General features: G+C 43.6%; 1 protein-coding gene across 1 annotated transcript in view; it reads right to left on the reverse strand.

Moving 5' to 3' along the window:
* The window catches only part of LOC144805570 (uncharacterized), a 155,362-nt gene that overhangs the window by 55,801 nt on the left and 78,216 nt on the right, over window positions 1–21,345 (reverse strand). The window contains 1 exon segment of the mRNA XM_078672096.1: window positions 5,251–7,571. Within this exon segment, the coding sequence (XP_078528222.1) occupies window positions 5,251–6,651 (1,401 nt within the window). The 5' untranslated portion in view covers window positions 6,652–7,571.

Below are 21,345 nucleotides of genomic sequence, written 5' to 3' on the forward strand. Positions count from 1 at the left end.
TTTTGTATAAAAAGGGATGACAAGCTTTGTAAAGTTGAGCAGTCTCCTACGAATATACGTCATTGTACTTCGTGGATCTCTGTTTCAGGTTGCAGCCAATAAATTTGATCTTTGAAGTCACCAAAAAGTATTCCGTGTCTCTGTATGCCAAGACAGGAGAACTCGGAGACTTCGGGCGTTTCCCCTGGCGCCGCTGGGTTCTAAAACCCGGTTCTTCAGGCTGTGGCATAGACCGCAATGTAATCTCGTGTCTGGGAGAAAATGTATCCCACTCGACTTGAGTACGGTACAACGTAGGTGCAAGCACCAGAGCCCACTCTTCTGCAAAGCTCTGCGGACAGCTCCTTGGGCATGGTGTGCAGGAAAGTAGGGAGGGTCAGCTTCTCCCCTCCCGGAGCGGCCAAAACGTAAAGCGGGGGCCAGTCTGCCTCAGCTAATAGAATGTCATATGTAGAGGTCAGATATTCCCCAAAAATCCCTTTTATTACACATTGGATGTCACCTTCTATTAAAAGAACTATATCATATAGTCTGTCAGGGGGAGCCACCATAGTGTCAGTAGTTTCCACTGTGATAAAAGTGTCAGTTGCTGTCGCCTTCAGATATGGAGGCAGTGCTTGCCGCACTATTGTAACCTCTGCTGCGCTGTCGAGTAGCGTTAATGCCCATGTCTGGTTCCGAAGCTGTGTTCTCACTATCTGTGGCATACCTTACGGTTAATGCAGCAACTTTCTTTTTCTGAAAATGAGGGTGTTAACGTGGCAAGTCGTCCTGCTTGCCTTTACCATCAGACGGGCGGGGCTGCTCATGTCCTTGTGGGGCACCCCGACTCCTGCCGTGTTCTCCGCCACCGGCTTGCATGCCCAACATGCCCAATATTTCTTGTGAAGAACAAGGAGAACGTTGCTCAAGAACCTGAAATCTATCAGGAGACCTAATTCTTGCAAGGTCGCGCAAATCATAAGTGCACTCAGTAGACACTGGTATCGTCGACGCCGGATGCAACCCCTGTTTCTATTGCTGCTTCCCCCGTTTTTTATTCTTCCAAAATGTGGACGGTCGTCTTTAGTAGACTTTGCCATCTGAGTCTGCGGTTGAGTTGCCATTTTAGCAAAAGGCTTAACACCCAAACTATTGCGGACAATGGTCTTATAAGCCTCTGCAATAATTCTCTGTAACGCTCGGGGTTTGTCGACGTCTGGGTCAAGGTGCAAAGCATTCGACACCTGAAAGTTACCCGCATCTCCCCTTACATTACAAAAGATGAGATCAGCAACTAAGTCAAACACGCCAACGAGCCTCATTCTGTTGTATATGAATTTAGGACCCTAGTGTAATTTTTCCTATTCATGCCCATATATAGGTATAAATCACCCTCTCTTTATATAGGCATAGAAATCATAACCATATTTAGACTTAGCCTATGTAGAACAAATACGGCATGGCTACTTCCACTAGTTCAGAAAATCCACTACGATTTCTTGGAAAAACCCGCCTTCAGCAGTCAGGGACTTCCCCTTGCTCGAATATTGATTTATCCGAGAACTCATGGAGTTTTCAAAGAACTGAGTCTTTGATGACGTTATTATGATCAACCTTACGTCAAACTAGACACCTTCAAGGTATAAATATGCCCACACTTGACCAGGCAAACACACGGTGGTTTGGAGCAGTTCGACTATCTACCTACATGACACAGCTTGCCGAAGCAAGTGCCGAAAGAAGCCGACCCTCCAGCAGACGCACTGAGAGCGACGCTCTCTTTTCTCTTGCTGAGAAATCCAGCTCCAGTGTTTCCAAGCTACCCTTGCGGATTGTTGGGGAATCGAGTCCTGAGAGAGAGATACCAGACCTCCTTCATTCTAAAATCAAGGTAGGGAGATGATTAGACCCTTAGAGAAATCTAGGATAGATTCTTGAAAAAAGAATACTGAAACTAAGCTACACCTCACTTACTTCTTCCCTTGTACTAGACCTAGGTTAGGTACACCGGGGTAGGCGTATTTTAGAAGCACCAGTTGAGTACTTTTAGTCCTTATTTATTGATGTATGTATTCTATGTATTTTATGGCTTAGAAACCATGTCATGCTTTTACAGTATTATTTTATAATACTCTTCGTATTGTACGCATTGTATTTTGCAACAAGTATTACGATTGTAGCAGTTAATTTCTCCTGCATGAGACAGAAGACTGTTCAATAAACACTTTTTATTGAAAATGCCCGTCTCTCTATTTCTCTGCACCTCTGGTGAAACGAAGCATGCACGATTGACTGAGTGAAATAACTATCTATTGTTTCCGTGACTCTAGAGATACATTTCTTATTCTTGGGAAACAAAGTTGTCATGTTTATGCGGTTGTCAGAAACTAATCCCTTCTTGTTTATTCGAGAAAGTTTCTAGTGACCTCTGAGCTAGCTGGCACTCACAATTAAGTCTAATATATTCGATAGAGACCTAGTCGACCTCAGTAATACGTCTAATCTATAGTATATGTTATTCAAATGCGCAGAGCCTATTGGGATTATAGGAACTACACTACAATTCCCAACTCGACAGCCACCTCCAGACTGTGCTCAAACTGAACACGCTTGATCACAGAGGGCAAGACAGTCATAGACGGCGTGCCGAAAAACTTCATATATACTGCTGCAAATACTTTACCCCAATTCTCACAATCCGTTACCTCTGGCAATAAGTCTTTCTGCAAACTAATTGTGAGAATCCTGTGTTTTTCCACAGGAGTGGTATTAGAAAACACTGCTTCCAGTTGGTCAAATTTCTCAGCAAACCAATAAGGCATATCGTACTTAGTTTGGGGGTTCTTGCCCATTACCGAATTAACAGAATTAACCATGGCGGAACTAATTGACATCCCGGCCTGTCCAAATTGTTGCGCTGCAAGAAACATAATGAACTAAAGCCCTATGTACCCCAACAAAAGAGGTATAAAGTTGACACAAATCGTCAATCTGGGCATTAAGATAACGTGGATATGGTGTGAACCCGGCTAAAACTGACCAAGTGGCCCCAGGAATTGACAAGGGACCTAACCGAACCGGAGTTACGGTGTGGGGGAGGGTGCCATTAAACCAAACACGATGCTGCCATGCCAAAATTTGAATCTCTTGTGTCCTATATGGAGTATAGTTCACAGAAATCACAGTGTGAATGTATGTATGGAACGTATCCTCATCCGCATTTATTGCAGGAAACATAACCCAAGAGTAGAAAAGCTCAAAGGGCTGAGCTATGTTAATATCACCCATAAGGACATAGAGAAGAAAAACAATTTATAAATTGCAACACAAAAAGGGTAGTAATTCAAAAAGTGAACCTTTTTATAAATCTCAAGCTTGAATTAACCTATAACACATTCATATAGGTAGGTTAATCCGTCACGCCCTTTTAACCGGAAACAGTGATAAGGGTATTGTGGACATATAAAGCACTAATCAAGATGTTGGGTGCCATGTTGCGGGGACTATGCACAGGAAACCAGGACCTCAGTGTATTGTGGTGTACCTAAAACCCACCTCAGTGCCCAGAACCCCTATCCAACTAGCATCAGTGTCTCATTCGTTCTCCGTACTAAAGCGAAGCTATCAATGATTAGACAACCCAGAACAAGTGATTTTGGGACCTCTCAGGAATAGTGGGAATCAAGAATACTATTTCATATTTATTCTCATAAATGTCCACAATGTGAGTAATCAGAGACAAGGTATAGTTTAAAATGTTTATTTCAACTACGTGCTCTAAGATGCAGTATCGTTGGTAACATCAGTAAAAAGATGCATAAAATCAATACAATCAGCATTGTTACAATTCCATAAAATACAAAGGGAGAAAGCATATTATAATGATAGTGGAACCAGGTCTATAGCGCCTTGTGTACCACCCTCCCCTTGCTAGGAGCTAGGTATTATAATAATAGAGGATCTCTAGGTTAAAACGGGGACCGCATACCTCCAAGGTCAGGTGAAGTGAATCACATCCCAGATCAGCACAGCTCTTTGTCGATGGAAAGGTTTTTCCAAATATTAGTCTCATGCATGCCGTGCAATATTAAAAGCACCTGAGTTTCAGAAATGAGCAGCTGTGTTTGTGTTGTGTCTAGAGCGTGGGTCGATCAACCTGCATCTACAGCATAGATTGTTATTTTAACCTTGAACAGGTTGTGCAGACTTGAGGTCGAAGTGTGAGTCTAGAGATGTGAAAAACGACCGTTCTCATGTGAAGGAAAAGCAAGCAGTTTGTCTTTATAAAAACAGAAACATGTAGTGTCATGTGAAAAAGCAGCAAAATGCTGTTGAGAAGCTAACTCACTTATGCTAATATAGCAATGTGTGCAGGCAGAACCGTATCTTCACTACACTTTTACAGGTAGCATGAACAGGAACTCTTGGATGTTTTTCTTTGTAACTCTTCATCGCCAAATAAAAACCACCAGTGTTTCTTTTCTTTTATTCCACATTGTGCTAGTCTCCCAGTAGATTTCGTGTTACATCACATTGTTTTTTCTATGTGTACCGAAGTGAACAATCACTGGGAACAGACACTTTTAATATTCTACAAATCTTTGGTGTTCTTCTTTTCTTCTAGTCGAGTCTTCAGTCATCTGGTATTTGAATATCCCACATAATTATATACTTGTTCCTGTAATTCCTTTATCTCACAATAACGGCACTGTTCTGCTACTGTCCATGTCCTCAGATGAGTAAATATTATTGTTAATGTTCTTAAGTTCTTTCTGAATTCACTGCATATCTGGGATTATTTCTAAGTGAGTTAAATGAAGGTGTGTGTTTGCTGAGGCTATGTAGGATCAGAAATTGACAAAATCTTAGCACACTTTTAGTGCAATTGTAAACTTTACCCCAGGTGTGTTCGCAATTGACAAAATCACTTCTGACATTCATTGCAATGCTCATTTTTACTCTGTGTATGTTAGTTGATGTATCCATAGGTTTAATAACTGACAGAAGATATTCACACATTCACTGCACCTGAAAGGTTTTTTCTCTGTGAGCATTAACTGATGAATCCTTAACGCGAAAGATTTCCTAAAGGTACTTCTACACTCACTACAGTTGTATGGTATTTACAGAGTGAGTGCAAGCTGATGTCTACATAGGCTTGATAATTGACTACATTTCTTCACACATTCATTGCACTTGAAGGCTTTTCTTCTGTGTGTGTTCTCTGATGCCTGTTTAGGATTGATAATAGACTACAGCTTTTCAAGCATTCATGGCATTTAAAAGATTTGTTTCCCCTTTGTGAGCTCGCTGATGATTTCTTAATGCTGAAAAGTAAGTACAACTACTGCCACATTCACTGCAATGGTAGGGTTTTTCCCCTGTGTATATTCTCTGATGTGTGTGGAGGCCTGTTAACTGACTGAAGCTCTTCACACATTCACTGCACTGGTATGGTTTTTCCCCTGTGTGTATTTGCTGATGTCTCCGGAGGTATGTTAACTGACTGAAGCTCTTCACACATTCACTGCACTGGTATGGTTTTTCCCCTGTGTGTATTCGCTGATGTCTCCGGAGGTATGTTAACTGACTGAAGCTCTTCACACATTCACTGCGCTGGTATGGTTTTTCCCCTGTGTGTATTCTCTGATGTCTTTGGAGGTTTGATAACCGACTGAAGCTCTTCACACATTCAGTGCAATGGTAAGGTTTTTCCCCCGTGTGTGTTCGCTGATGTGTTTGGAGGAGTGATAACCGACTGAAGCTCTGCACACATTCCTTGCAATGGTATGGTTTTTCCCCTGTGTGTGTTCGCTGATGTGTTTGGAGATGTGATAACCGACTGAAGCTCTGCACACATTCCTTGCAATGGTATGGTTTTTCCCCAGTGTGTGTACGATGATGTCTTCGGAGGTCTGTTAACCCACTGAAGCTCTTCACACATTCAGTGCAATGGTATGGTTTTTCCCCTGTGTGTGTTCGCTGATGTGTTTGGAGATGTGATAACCAACTGAAGCTCTGCACACATTCCTTGCAATGGTATGTTTTTTCCCCAGTGTGTATTCTATGATGTGTGTGGAGGTTTGATAACCGACTGAAGCTCTTTAGACATTCATTGCAATGGTATGGTTTTTCCCCAGTGTGGGTTCTCTGATGTTTTTGGAGGTCTGATAACTGACTGAAGCTCTTCACACATTCACTGCACTGGTATGGTTTTTCCCCTGTGTGGGTTCTCTGATGTTTTTGGAGTTCCTGTAACCGACTGAAGCTCTTCACACATTCACTGCAATGGTATGGTTTTTCCCCTGTGTGTGTTCGCTGATGTGTTTGGAGGTGTGATAACTGACTGAAGCTCTTCACACATTCCTTACAATGGTATGGTTTTTCCCCTGTGTGTGTTCGCTGATGTCTCTGGAGGTTTGATAACAGACTGAAGCTCTTTACACATTCATTGCAATGGTAAGGTTTTTCCCCTGTGTGTATTCGATGATGTCTTTGGAGGAGTGATAACCGACTGAAGCTCTTCACACATTCAGTGCAATGATATGGTTTTTCCCCTGTTTGTATTCGCTGATGCTCTTTTAGGGTTTCTATTTGGCTAAAGTTCTTGACATATTCAGTGGAATTGCACGACTTTTCTCCTGACTGTGTTTCCTGAAGGGTCAGCATAGTTAATAAACCACTTGCGTTATTTTCACATTCCCTGTATTTGTGTGATATTTTGGACGCTTGATTTCCGATTTAACAATAAAATACAAGATTCACTAAATACCTGCCACATTCATAATATCAGTAAGGCTTCCTTGTGGGTGATTGCATCTTTAGATTGGATAATGGCTTTGCATGCTTGCGGGTAAAGCTTAATCTTCCTTCCGGTAGGTGCAAATTGGGACAATACTCTGTACTTCAGAGAGCAGATCTCCCCTTTCCTTTAGCGCCTTCACTTGTTAGGCTCCACTTCGTTGTGCTTTTCCCTGGTTCCTGTGGTTTGGCTTGAAAGAGTTAACAATACACCTAGAGCACTGAATGCTGGTCTGGTGTCAGTTTAGATAGCGAAGCACTGCTCTAGCAAGATCATGATAATGAAGCGACTCGTAATTTGTACAGCTACTCCAAAGAGTGTCCCGGGGCAAAGCACAGGTCAGAAAAGAAAGTAAATCCGGTTGTTTCCAACATGGACAAAAAGCCAAGTTTTCAACATTTTTTAAACATTTTCATGTTGCTAACAGCTCAAAACTGAAGAGGGAGTATGTTCCAAACTATGGATCCCAAATAGACACGAGACCTTCCTCCAACTCTCATACCGGCCTCATGATCAAAGCTGGTGTTGGACGCTTGTTTATACAGCAGGTGGTTTGTCAGTGTTGTTGTCTTGGTTTTGTTGAGGTCATTTCTTCGTCTTGGGGTGTCGAGGTGCAGAGCTCAGACTCGGACACTCACTGAATTGCCTTTGACTGCGTCTTCCTGGATCCGTCCTCTGCCTCTGATTGCTCTGATGTTTTTGGAGCTCCATATTTTTGATAATTTTTGCAGGTTTGATGTGTTATCTTCATTATTCATAATCAATCCGTGCATTTAAGGCTTATTCTCTGTTGGATGTAAAGAAATGCAATATTACTAAATGCAAATGTAATAGAATGTGAATACACAATATTTAACCAGCTGGATAAGACATCTCTTCTCTACCATATTTGAAATTTAGTGAGGAACATTTTACCATACATGGATATTTCATTAAAACTGCGGTTGAACATGTCACATCTTATTTACTTCTGAAAAGGCAGTGATTTACCAATGTTCCAGAGTAAATTACTAAGGCGAGGGCAGCTACAGAGCACTCATGTGCTACAGGTACAGTTTTGGGTGGATACACATGGACAAGATTTCAATTAACAGAACAGATTGTGGAAAAAGAGAGGAATCAGGAAGCGCTGCCGTTAATTCAGTTTCAGGAAGTATCTACCAAAGGTAGCTCTTCAGAAAGTGTATAACAAAGGTAACTCTTCAGGAAGTGTATAGCAAAGGTAACTCTACAGGAAGTATACATGACAAAGGTAACTCTTCAGGAATTATTTAACCAAGGTAACTCTTCAGGAAGTGTACAACAAAGGTAACTCTTCAGGAAGTGTATAACAAAGGTAACTCTTCAGGAAGTGTATATCAAAGGTAACTCTTCAGGAAGTATTTAACCAAGGTAACTCTTTTGGAAGTGTATAACAAAGGTAGCTCTTCAGAAAGTGTATAACAAAGGTAGCTCTTTAGGAAGTATATATGACAGAGGTAACTCCAGACACCTTTTTCCACACTGCTTTCCTGTTCACACTGGATCAGCTCAAATGCCAACTCCTGCCTTTACCTTGCAGCTCATTAAGAGTCTTTCTATGAGTGCGACGGCCCTCATGATCGGCGTACTCAGGGTTGCGGTCCAAATGCCACCATCCTGGCAGACTGATCGGCGTATTATAATTGTGGTGGTGGGACCGCCCCCCCGCCAGGATCAAGGATCCCACTGTGGAGGCGGTCTGCAAACACCCTGAATATGTTGGCAGTGCCAATGCCGACATCGCCAAGTATATTACGGTCTGCATATCCACTGCCCTTTTCCTGGCGGGGATCCCACCATGAAAAGGATAAAGGACATGCAAGTAAGGGGGCCCTCACAGGGCCCCGGACGATTCTGCTAATGGGGTTGCATGCGGGGGGCACATGTTGTGCCACCCAGTGGAATTGCACCCTTGTTCCTGCACAGTGTGGCATGCATGACATGGTGCAGGAACGTGCTGCAGGCACTCTTAAGGTGGTGGTATGCTGTTTAGACTCTCCAATGAGCCTAATACAGCCGCCGTGAGACCGCTGCTGCAAAGCCCACCCACCCTGGATTTAGGTCGTAATCGGGCGGCGGGCTCTCAATGGGCTTGGCAGTCTGCCTGGTACCTCCGCTGTGGTAGTCCCATTGGAAGACCTCCACACTCGTAATAAGGCCCTAAGTCACCTTCAACACATTTTACAGCCCTCCTGGTTCAAGCATTTCTAGATCCTTCTAACCTGGAAGACTGGAGCATTATCTCGAGTTGAGGTGGATTTTCTATCAGCGTAATATATATCCATCTCCCTTGAACTATTGACTGATTCTGCCCTGAAAGACAACTTAAAAAGTGAGTCTTTAGTTCTTCCTGAAGTAGGTAAAGTTAAGATCCTGTTGTATTTCAATCAGCAGCTCCTTCCAGGGCTTTCTGTGAAACAGAATGAAGGGTTAATTCTAATGGCCCGTCTTTATATTGCGCACACAGACATGGCAAACAAACATTAAATCTTGACATTTATTATTCAACGATATCAGTCATTTATTCTTTATAGAGAATCCATCACAACCAATAATTTACCTCAAATATCCCTACATCCAACAGATGTGCACATATTAATAATTGTGTTTGTTTTTCAACATTTACAAGATATTTGACTTATTGTTGTCTGTCTGAGGCCAGGATGCTACTTTGTGACTCAACAGGGCTTTGGTGGAGCGGGAGGAGGTGTCTGTTGTCCACAGGTGAAGTCTCATTCCCCCCTTCCCATCTTTCTTTTATCCAGGTTTACCTCATTCCATGTCCTTCAGCGCCCTACTCCCCTCGGTCTGTGTACTCACTCTACAGGGTTCATTGTTAGCTGAGGCAGGGGGGCACGCTTGAAGCATGCACACAGCAGATGGAGATAATGGCCTGATAGTCAAGAGGCCGTGGAGCTCACAAGCTTTATTTCAGAAGCTCACCTGGGAGGTACTAACTGAGGAGGTGCACAGGAAGGGGCCTATTAGCTATAAACAGAGAGAGTGCACAGGTGAGTGCTTGTGAGGTATAAACAGATGAGGTGCACATATAGGTACCTATGAGGTACAAACAGAGCAGGCGCACAGGTAGGTACAAATGAGGTATAAACAGAGGAAGTGAACAGGTGGGTGCTTCAGTGACACGGGGACTATATCTGCTTCTAGGCCCTCTTCCTATAATGCTGGCTCTTGCTCCTTCTACAACACTTGTTGTAGACATGGTTCCTGATTCTGAGTTTATAGGACAAATTATTTTCTCAAACATAACAGATTCCATCCGCTTTATTTCAAATGCCACAGGATATAATGCACTTTTAATAGGTTGGACGGGACACCTACCACATTTATGACAGAATAAACCATCCACCTAAATATAAATCGGGCCATTGGCAGACATTGTGTCCAGTGTCTTCTCAGTGTTGGAAAGCATCCATTTTATTAATGGCACAGTATTATCTCACCACTGCTGTGGCTTGCAGTCATAAGGCCATTATGAACGGACTAAGTTGTGTGCCAGAATGCCTGTGAATAGTTTAGCATGAGCATTTGGGAGGGAGATGGGTCTGTATGATGAGCAGGACATGGGGGTTTTCCAGGGCCTGTGAATAACCATCATTACTGTTTCTCTCTTGGTGTCAGTGGGCTTGACTGTGTCCCCAGATGAGTTGTTTGCACCTTATCTTTTTTATGCTCAAAGAGATAGGGTTTTTAGAACTAAGCAGCTCTTTCAACAATGTTTGAAAACAAAACTAGTCAGGTGATTGCTGCCAGGTGTACATGTTTTGCATGTGTAGAATCACACACTAGTAAATGTAGCGCACTCATGCTTCACCTCATCAGAATGTGAATAATACCGGTACTATTTTTGAATATCTTAACAATAACAGATAGCTCAATAAATAAGAGGCAGGATCCGGTGTATCCGAGTCTGAACAGGCTTTATTCAGGCAGAAGGGAAGGGACTGGAACGGGACAGCCTGAAATAAATAGGAAGGAAGGAAGGCAGCTGCACCATTTCATTAACAGTGCAGTGTATATATAGTATATATAGTAAGACATTTCAAATACATTACATACAGTAGGCGTAACTTGTGACAAGCGTAAGATAAGAACACATGGGCGGAAACAGAAGGCGTGCACAGGGCGTGCACTGAGACATGTGATGAGAAACGTCATAGAAGTGTCATGAATGGGTGGAAACATAGAGGGGGCTACCTGAGAGCAGCTGGGACCTTTAACCTAGTGGTGCGCGCAAACGGGCAATGACGTGTTACCAGGGAGAACTGGGGGTATGACTTCTGCACTAGAAGAGGAGACTAAAGTCTGCGGTGTCAGGACGACATGTACCTATATCATATCTGGTATCTCGTGTTTTGGAGTACATGTTGATAGAATCTAAAAGTTATCAGGACAAAGGCTACTTGACACTAAGACTGGTGCATGCATATATTCTACATGAATTGCGTGTGCTATGAATATTCTATGAATATTAATACAGTATTCTCTCGTATGGAGACAGAAAGACTAGTCTATAGCTAAAGCTGTTTATGCGGTTCGTTAGCTTAGGAATGTGAAGAAGGAAAGCTGGACTGATAACTGGAAGCATAACATATTCTTGGCAGACAGGCAGGCAGAGCCAGGCCGGGCACCGCGCTGCGGGGCAGGAAGTAAGTGAAGGGTCAGGGATGCAAGTGGGGGCTGCATCGCTCCTCGGAGTGGGTTCAGGAGACTGGAGCTTGAATCTGGTGTCCGGGCCCTTTGAGGCCTAGAAAACGGGGACAATGCGGTGAATTAACGTGCATACTGTAAAACGTGGCAACATAGGCCTAATACTCGTTGCTTTCACGAGGACTGGAAACTGGCATACTAGAGTTGGACACAACTAGAATTGCGTCTTTAATCGATCAGAGGGGGATACATGCATATCGATCATGCACGTATAACATAGGATGGGGAACACGTAGGCACATATAACAAGGCAAAATATAATTTTCCTCATTCCCTCCTTGTGCCCTACGTTTCCATCAGGAAACATCAATATTCATGATACCATCTATCTGTTCATATAGCATCATTTGCTCGTCTCGAATTGTCTTGGAACGGGATTTAGGACTAGGAATACAAGAGGTAGCACACAAGCCGCAAATCGCAGGGCCACATTGTAAACAGAGGCAGCAACTGAATATGATCATTACTGCTATACCTAGGAATGATAATACTTTCCATCCCGAGGCAGATATTATACTCCAGAGCCAACCGGACCATGTCCAGGTGCCTGGATTCTGGTGTAACTGATGGCCAATTTTATGAAGTCTGGTTATAGCTGAATAAACGGACGGCGCGTTATTAGGAATGAAAATGCAGCAACTAGATCCGATGACTCTACATGCTCCTCCTCTATCGGCCAGTATGACGTCAAGAACGAGACGATTTTGGAGCACGACAAATCTAATAGCAGATTGCTCTTCAGTTAAATTACCTAGAGCAGAAGTAGTCTCATTCACTACTGCTTCAAGGGTTCTGGTTAACCTACGTATTAACTTACTATTCTGGACAGGACCTATAAAGAAAAAGAAACCTTTATTGAAGTCTTGATACTGTTCTAGGGCAGTTTCAGTTTGATCGACAATTGGGGACTCGGTCTCCCTTCTATGTCTAACGTGTACTAGATGTGTGTTTCTGTGATAATCGGATGGGGCTAGAAAAACTGGTGGCAGTAGGAAGGCAATGTAACATGTTCCATCCCAATCGAGGGGCAGACGAACATATGCGGTCTGACCACAAACAAAATAAGAATGACGTGAGGCTTTGAAAATGGATTTCCCACTGTCACTATACTCGACCATAGTAGTACAATCACTATGTCCTACATGTGCGGAACCATTCTTTCTGACACATAATTCGCCTTTAACTGGTAGAACTGAAATAGCAGGCAAATCTGGAGTAGTATCGGATTGAACATTCAAAACCATGAAATTCGAGGAATAATTACCTAGATCATATACTTCATTTTCTAGATCTAATCCTGTTCTATAGGAAAGTCCTTCCTTGTCTGGGAAACATGTTCGGTTCAGACGAGACATATCAGTGGAGGATGACGTTAACGTGGACCATGCTCCACATGAACCATTATGTGAAAACGGATAAGGAAAAAGTGGCAGAACTCCCTTCGGTGTCTGAAAAGGGGGAAATCGACCACATACCCAACAATTAGTGGCATTGCTGGTCTGGTGTGAATAGTGTAGCATTCGGATAAAAGTATTATTACGCATAGCAAGACGATAGGATAACTCGTGAGGAGGCAGGTCACTAAATGTGTGCTCTACTGTAACATTAGAAGACATATGTACATGTGAAATAGGAAAACATAAATGTAAAGCATAACTTATGCATGTAACCATAAGACTCAGGAATAATAGAAAGAACAGAGTAATGATACATCTCTTAGAGTTTTGTCTAACTCTCTCACTGTGTGGGTCTATCTCATACATGTCAGGAACCTGTCTAACCGTTTCACCCGAGAGGGACTTAGACAATTAAACTGGCTGACTTACTAGACCTCAACTTGGATTTATACTCCTGCTGCGGAGTTTTCTCTATCAGGGGAAGTTTAGATTCAGTTTCTGGGCAGTCCTTGAGAACGGGGCAGTCCTTGAGAAAAGTCTTTGTTTTAAGTCCATGGAATTTCTTGACATGGCTCGCGTGTAGCCACCCTTTTCGGTTTTCAACCTTCACTGCTGTCCGGGTGGTGAGTAGGACGAGACGGGGCTCCTTCCAGCGGGGCTCCAGCGGACTTGAACGATCAAAATTGCGGACCAGCACGAGATCCCCCGGAACGATCTCGTGTGGTTTCACGTCGGTGTTGTCTGGAAATGCAGCGGCAACCTGTGAACGACAAGATTGTAGTGCAGACATCAAGGAGGCAAGGTAATCTGTCAGCATATTACTGTCAACATCGGTAATGGTACGGGGTCTAGGTGTACCCCACATATTGGGGGGACGTCCAAACACTATCTCATACGGAGATAGACCTGAACGGGAGTGAGCAACCATTCTCATATAGAAAAGGGCGACTGGCAGTGCTACTATCCAATCTACACCTTTCTCGGCACATACTTTAGAAATGCGGATTTTCAGAGTCTGGTTATGTCTCTCTACGAGACCGGCTGCTTCAGGATGGCGTACACAATGGAACTTCCACTGGTACCCTAACAGAAGGGATACTTGTTTCATGAGCTCGGATGAGAATGGCTGGCCGTTATCTGAATACACGACCCTAGGTAATCCATAGCGGGGAAAAAACTCACGAACCAACTGCTTGGCAGTGGTCGCAGCTGTGTAATCTGGAACTGGATATGCTTCTGTCCACCTGGACAAAGCGCATACAACTACGAGGACATACTTGAAACCTCGACATCGCTCCATCTGAATATAATCCATCTGGAGGACTTCAAAAGGGTGGTCAGGAGGATGGAATCCACCTTGTTCCACCGGGACACCTTTACCTGGATTGAACTGACAACAGATCATGCAGGTACGGACTTTCTGTTTGGCTGCTGCTCGTAAATGCTTGTTAAATCAGAGGTTCTGAATACTGTCTAGCATGGCTTTTTCTCCTAAGTGTGCTGGACTATGTGCGGTGTTAATAATGACTTGAACCATAGAGTCGGGGAGAAACCATGTGGCTTTTCCCTTCGTCAACCATCCTTGATCTGTCTGGACCCCTCCTTGTTCGGACCATTTCTTGATTTCATCGGGAGTAGCATGTAACTGTATATCTATGACATCTTGTGTAGGGTCCTTAACTGTCATACAAGTAGTCTGATCTGGAGTGTGTGTCGGTGTCGTGTTAACTGGAATGTCTGGAGTCTGAGCTGTGAGCTTGGCTGTTCGATCTGCTAGATCGTTACCCTGGGAAATGATATCAGTGGCTTTCGTATGTGCCTTGCACTTTATGATAGCGATAGCTGTCGGTAAATGTATTGCATCTAACAGAGCTTGAATGAGGGGGCCATGCTGAATCTTGGTTCCATGAGAAGTCATAAAACCTCTTTCCTGCCAGAGCACTCCAAAGTCGTGTACGACTCCGAATGCATAACGTGAATCTGTGTATATGTTAACTTTCAGGTTCTTGGCACGTATGCAGGCTCGGGTCAGAGCGACAAGCTCTGCTGCTTGAGCAGACAGGGTGTCAATACGATGTGTTTCTATAACTTCGGTTTCAGTAGTCACTGCATACGCGGCTACTAGTTCTCCTGTACTTGTTCTCATACATGAACCATCCACATAAAGTGTCAGGTCGGGATCAGGTAATGCAATGTCTGTCAAGTCTTGTCTTGGCTTTGTCATGATGTTAACAACTTCCACACAGTCATGTGTGGCAGGATTTGAGGTAACTGACGGTAACAGTGTAGCTGGATTTAAAATGTTGCAGCGTCTGATTTCTATGTGTGGCTGGAACAGTGTCAATTCATAACCTGTTAAACGTGCAATTGTCAAGTGCTGAGTCTGAGTTCGGTTTAAAAGAACTTCCACGGAGTGTGGAACTTGTACTGTCAGGGAGTGTCCTAACACTATGGAATCACTTTGTCTGATAGCTAGAGCTGTGGCTGCAACTGACTTGAGGCACGCAGGCAGAGCCTGGGCTACTGGATCTAATGTGCTAGAAAAATAAGCACAGGGCTTGTATTGTCCTGCTTGATCTTGTGTGAGAACAGATAATGCAGTACCATCACGTTCAGTAACAAAAAGTGTGAAAGGCTTACTATAGTTCGGTGTTGGTAGTACAGGTGCTTGGCATAAAGCTTTCTTTAATTCATTGAAAACAAGTGTATGTTCTTGGGTCCAAGGGAGGACAGTCGATACGGCTGCCTCCTGTGTCGTTAACTGTATCAGTGGCTTGGCTAGAAATGCATACTGAGGAATCCATTGTCTGCAGTAAGAAGTGAGGCCGATAAAAGCTCGTACCTCCTTCTGTGTCTTGGGCTGTGGAAGACGTGCTATTAACTGGATACGATCAGGTGTCAACTGCCTACCCCTCTTGGACAGTAAGTGTCCTAAGTAGACCACTTGCTGGACACAGAATTGTAATTTGGAAGGGGACACCTTGTGCCCCATCTCGGCCAGAAAATACAGGACTGTAAGTGACGCACGTTCGCAGTCACGTTCAGAACGGGCTGTGATCAGTAGATCATCGACATACTGGAGCAGAGCAGTGTCAGTTGGCATGTGAATATTGTCTAGTTGTCTTTTAAGTGCTTGACTGTAAATGCTAGGACTTTCTGTGAAACCTTGAGGAGCTCGTGTGAATTTATAGCTTCTTCCATTTAAACAGAATCCGAAAAGGAACTGGCTGTCTGGATGAATGGGGACACTAAAGAATGCGTTCTTGAGATCGATAACTGTAAAGAATGTGGCTTCAGAATCAATGGCTGTCAATAGTGAAGAAATATCTGGGACCACTGGGTACTGGGGTATGATACATTTATTAAGTTCTCGAAGGTCAATCACTAGTCGATAAACTGGAGGTGCATTTGGATCAGTACGTTTCAGGACTGGAATGATAGGAGAATTACATACATTGGAGTCAGTTTCTACAACTACTCCTTGAACAATAAGTTCGTCAATAATTTTAGATAAGGCTGCTACAGCCTCAGGTGGCAATTTGTACTGTCGGATTCGTGGTAATACAACACCTGGCTTCAGAGTGACACGATGGGGTGTGATATGCATACAACCTACATCAGTTGGACCTTGCGCCCATAAATGCTGTGGTACATTCAATAATCTTGGATCAAAATCACGTAATACATAATGACCTTTAAAATCACGGAGGAACAGTCGCACCCCTTCTGGGGAGCAGCATATGACTGCTCCTAATTCTTTCAGAGTTTTAATGCCTAACAGATTCTCTGGACAAGATTTCGTGAGTAACAAATCTGTAGTTCGGGACAATCGACCGACTTCCAGAGTAACTGGTTTCGATATTTCATTAACAATAGGCTTTCCTGAAAATCCAAGGGAAACATTTCTAGAGCCTGAGAGCGGAGCCCCTGGAACCTCGTTATGACTGATGGTAGTCCTACTTGCCCCTGTATCGATCAGAAACTTTCTGTCTTTCCCTAATACTTGACTGTGTACATAGGGACCCTCTTGATCTACATGAATCTCGATGAGAGGCAAGCCCACCTCCCTCTCTAGGCTGTTTCATGAATATGGCTGATAATCTGGATACTCTGACTGTGCATACTGGTACATCTGTTGTGTAACGTGTTGTGTTGCAGCGATAGGCTGCGGTACTGTAACTGTCTGTTGTGCATTCTGTGGCGGCTGGGAAGTCTGTGAGACTTGTTCTTGTCTAGGCGGACGTGGTCTTTCTTTAGTCTTACCAGTAGCTATGTTGTGTTTCAGAACTGCACATTCGTTTATAAAATGACCTGGCTGTTTACAGTAATTGCATGTCCCTTTAACGGGAGCTGCAGGATGACTGGCTTGATTCGGACCCCTCTTCTGACTGTCTTGTGGAACAGATTGTGCAACTAATACTTTCATTTTCGTGTCTTTCATACGTCTCTTTTCGTGTTCCTGCTCTTCCCTGATTCTGTTCTGGTGGTACTGGAGCATCTGGAGCATCTGTGACGGAGTATTAGCTTGCCAGGTACTTTCGACTTTCAGTACTCGATTTTTAACTTGTGGACTTGAATTCTCGACTAGTTTGGTAACAAACAGATGAGGGTACGATTCACTACTCGTTTTCAGACCACTATTAATAATAAAACATTTCTCAAATCTAGAATAAAAATCACTAGTATCTTCATCTTGTTTCTGTTTACAGGCTGAGATGGCATCCCAATCTTCCTTTTTCGTGGCTAGTAATCTTGGCAAAACTTGTATTAACAATTCGGGCAAAGCTTTAGCTTTTTCCCCAAGACCGGTACCTGGTACTCGTGTATTATCTTCAGCTTCTAATGCTGTCCAATCTATCTTTTTCTCTCCCACCTCCCATTCTTTTTCTTTGAGTTTTTCATATATGCCCGCAGGCAACAGGACTTTTAACATTTTAATGATATCAGGATACGTGTATTCTCCCATACGGAGCATGTCCTTTAATTCACGGTGAAACCCTGCTGGATCTTTATCATGACAGGGAATTAACTTTTTCATTTCCAAGAGTTCTATTTTCGTGATGGGGGTGTAAACAAATACTCGTTCTAGACTACCATCTTCTCCCTTAACTGGATGCACTTCTCGTAACGGATTCTGTCTATCTATGTAGAATGATTTTCTTTCTGGGGGTGAGACGGAAACATAATGTGGATTCAGAAACGTTCGGTATTTGTGGCGCTGTTCTAGAATGACACTAATTAAATCGGTACCTAGACCTTTCCATCTGAATTGGAGTAACTCGTTCAATACATCATGTAGAGGACCTGGATCAGAATGTTGTTCCTCATACAGTGTAATGAGGTGCTGGATCATATACATACCCACCAGACGTTGCTCGGCTGGGGGCAGTTTCAGAAACATTTGGGCCACCATTTCGTCTGGAAACGTGGTGGAATCACTAGTCCATCGGACTGCTGATCGGGCTAGTTCTTGTTCATGCATTGTACTAAGCTTGCTATAACCTATTCGTGATTTCAGAATTTGATCGGTGGCCTGGAATACTTGCTCAAGAGAACACTGTTCTGGTGCTGGAGGAGGAAAAGTTTTCTTGTAATCTAGGCGTGAATGTCGGTCGGAAAGTCTAGTTCTACCTACATACGCTATTCTGGAGGGATTCTCGCTGTCTACCTCTTCACTAGAAGAGTCACTCTCTTTCTCGGTTGCTCTTTTTGCTTCCTCTTTCTGGTGTATACGTATTATTTCCTTACGAATTTTCTTGTACATACTCTCTACACTACCTTGTGTCTTGTGTTTTCCATCGGCTATATTGTCACTCCACCTGGTCAGGACTTTCATCTCGTCTTGATCTTTATCTGGATAATCTTGCTCTCTTATTAAACAGTTAATCAAGAATTTTAAAATCATAAGTTGAACCTCGGCTTTCCTTTGAATCATGGCTTCGTGAATACTTCCTGGATTCTCTCCTGTACGGATAAAATAATATATTCTGTTTAGATGTTCCTTCATATCGGGCAGGGTGATCAAAAAGCTGGCCACCCATCTTAAACGTACTGAATATAAGATCATGTGATCTTCGCCTGGAACTGGATCATATATACAGTCAGTAAGAAGTCGCTTGAGATCTGTGTATGTCGCCACTTTTGGCGTACGCTGTAACGCTACGTCATGTAGCGTCAGACGTTTCGGTTGAGGCGGGGTACGAGGAGAACCTCCCCCCGCGGCACCTAAACTAGAATCGTCGGTGAATACTGTACGTGCTGGTAAGGTAACTGGCAAAACGGGTACATTTACTGTGAGCTGGTCCGGGGGTGCTGGCACATTAACTTGGCCCCCGGGAACAGTAGTTGGCGGGACAGGAATTACATTATTAACGGGAGCAGGCGGAACAGGCAGAACATGATTTGCATATGCTGGGACTGTGTCGTCCAAATAGGACGAAAGAAATATGTCAGCTGCGGTCGGTTTATGACGTAGCTTAATCGGGACCAATGGCGGCGGTAGATTACAGGGTGCTTCCGGGGTTGCTTTTGGCAAGCCCTCGGCAAGAAGAGGATACATGCCTTTAATAAGGGCATTCCTCTGTCTGTCTAACTGTTCTGCTCTAACTCGTTCACCTTCTTCGATTAATTCCCTTTCTTGGGCTTTTTCTGCGGATTCCTTACTTAATTCTGTTTTTCTGAATTCTTTTTCGGTTCTTTTATGAGATTCTTTGCGCCATAACTCGATGGCATCTTTCTCGGACTGTCTGGCTTTCTTTTTCCATAATGCTTCTTCTACTCGCATGATGCACTCGGCATCCCATGTACCTGATACGGCCCATCTATATTTCTCTTCTAGTTCCTTGGTATAATCCGCCCATAAGTCTAGATATATTATGGCATCTAAGCCATGCTTGTGATACATAAAATGTCCTGGACTGTCCCTAGGAGGGACAGGAACTGCTCCTTCGAGTAACCCTTTTCTGGTCTTTAACTGACGTAATTTCGAGAACAGAGGCATTTCGGTTATATACTTGGAAACGCAATACACAATAATCACAGTAATAGAATAGCAAACAAATCACTCATACCACGACATAAAAATACATGAATAACAGTTCGAACAGAAATACTACCTGATACACTGAAAACAGAACACATGAATTTCTCGAGAACGAAACTTACTAGAATTACTGGATGCACTGCTAAAACAGTACAGAACATACCAGTCCCATAAAGAGACACGTCTTGACCCGTATCCACCTAGGTGAATACTTCGGACTGGATCTGTGTACCCAAACCCAACGGACCAGGAACAAACTAATGATCCTGTCTAGATACTTCCCCCGCGACGGTACTCACCGGGAAGCAGAAACTGGAAGGCCTCGCACTGGACTGGACTGCTACGACGTCGTCGGCGTCGGACTACGAACTTCGGACTTCGGAAACAGGTGGGCCTCCGGATACTTCGGACCTTGCTCTCTCTGCTTGGGCTCTGGTCGGGACGAACCGCATTCCACACCGCTTCGTCTGGATGTCGGACCGCAGTCTCCGTCCCCTCCGTGGGCCTGAGGGAGACTTGAAGCAGAAATATCTGCACGTGCACGGTATTGTTCCGTCACGGCTGCAGAGGGTCAGGGGACCGGCGTTGCATCGCCAGCGCGTGAGGAAGGGGCTCGTCCCTATTCGGGCGCCATTATGTGGTAAATAAATAATTAATTACCGGTACTATTTTTGAATATATTAACAATAACAGATAGCTCAATAAATAAGAGGCAGGATCCGGTGTATCCGAGTCTGAACAGGCTTTATTCAGGCAGAAGGGAAGGGACTGGAACGGGACAGCCTGAAATAAATAGGAAGGAAGGAAGGCAGCTGCACCATTTCATTAACATTGCAGTGTATATATAGTAAGACATTTCAAATACATTACATACAGTAGGCGTAACTTGTGACAAGCGTAAGATAAGAACACATGGGCGGAAACAGAAGGCGTGCACAGGGCGTGCACTGAGACATGTGATGAGAAACGTCATAGAAGTGTCATGAATGGGTGGAAACATAGAGGGGGCTACCTGAGAGCAGCTGGGACCTTTAACCTAGTGGTGCGCGCAAACGGGCAATGACGTGTTACCAGGGAGAACTGGGGGTATGACTTCTGCACTAGAAGAGGAGACTAAAGTCTGCGGTGTCAGGACGACATGTACCTATATCATATCTGGTATCTCGTGTTTTGGAGTACATGTTGATAGAATCTAAAAGTTATCAGGACAAAGGCTACTTGACACTAAGACTGGTGCATGCATATATTCTACATGAATTGCGTGTGCTATGAATATTCTATGAATATTAATACAGTATTCTCTCATGGAGACAGAAAGACTAGACTATAGCTAAAGCTGTTTATGCGGTTTGTTAGCTTAGGAATGTGAAGAA

Source organism: Lissotriton helveticus, chromosome 1_2, assembly GCF_964261635.1.
Source record: "Lissotriton helveticus chromosome 1_2, aLisHel1.1, whole genome shotgun sequence".
In the NCBI taxonomy this organism is placed as follows: domain Eukaryota; kingdom Metazoa; phylum Chordata; class Amphibia; order Caudata; family Salamandridae; genus Lissotriton; species Lissotriton helveticus.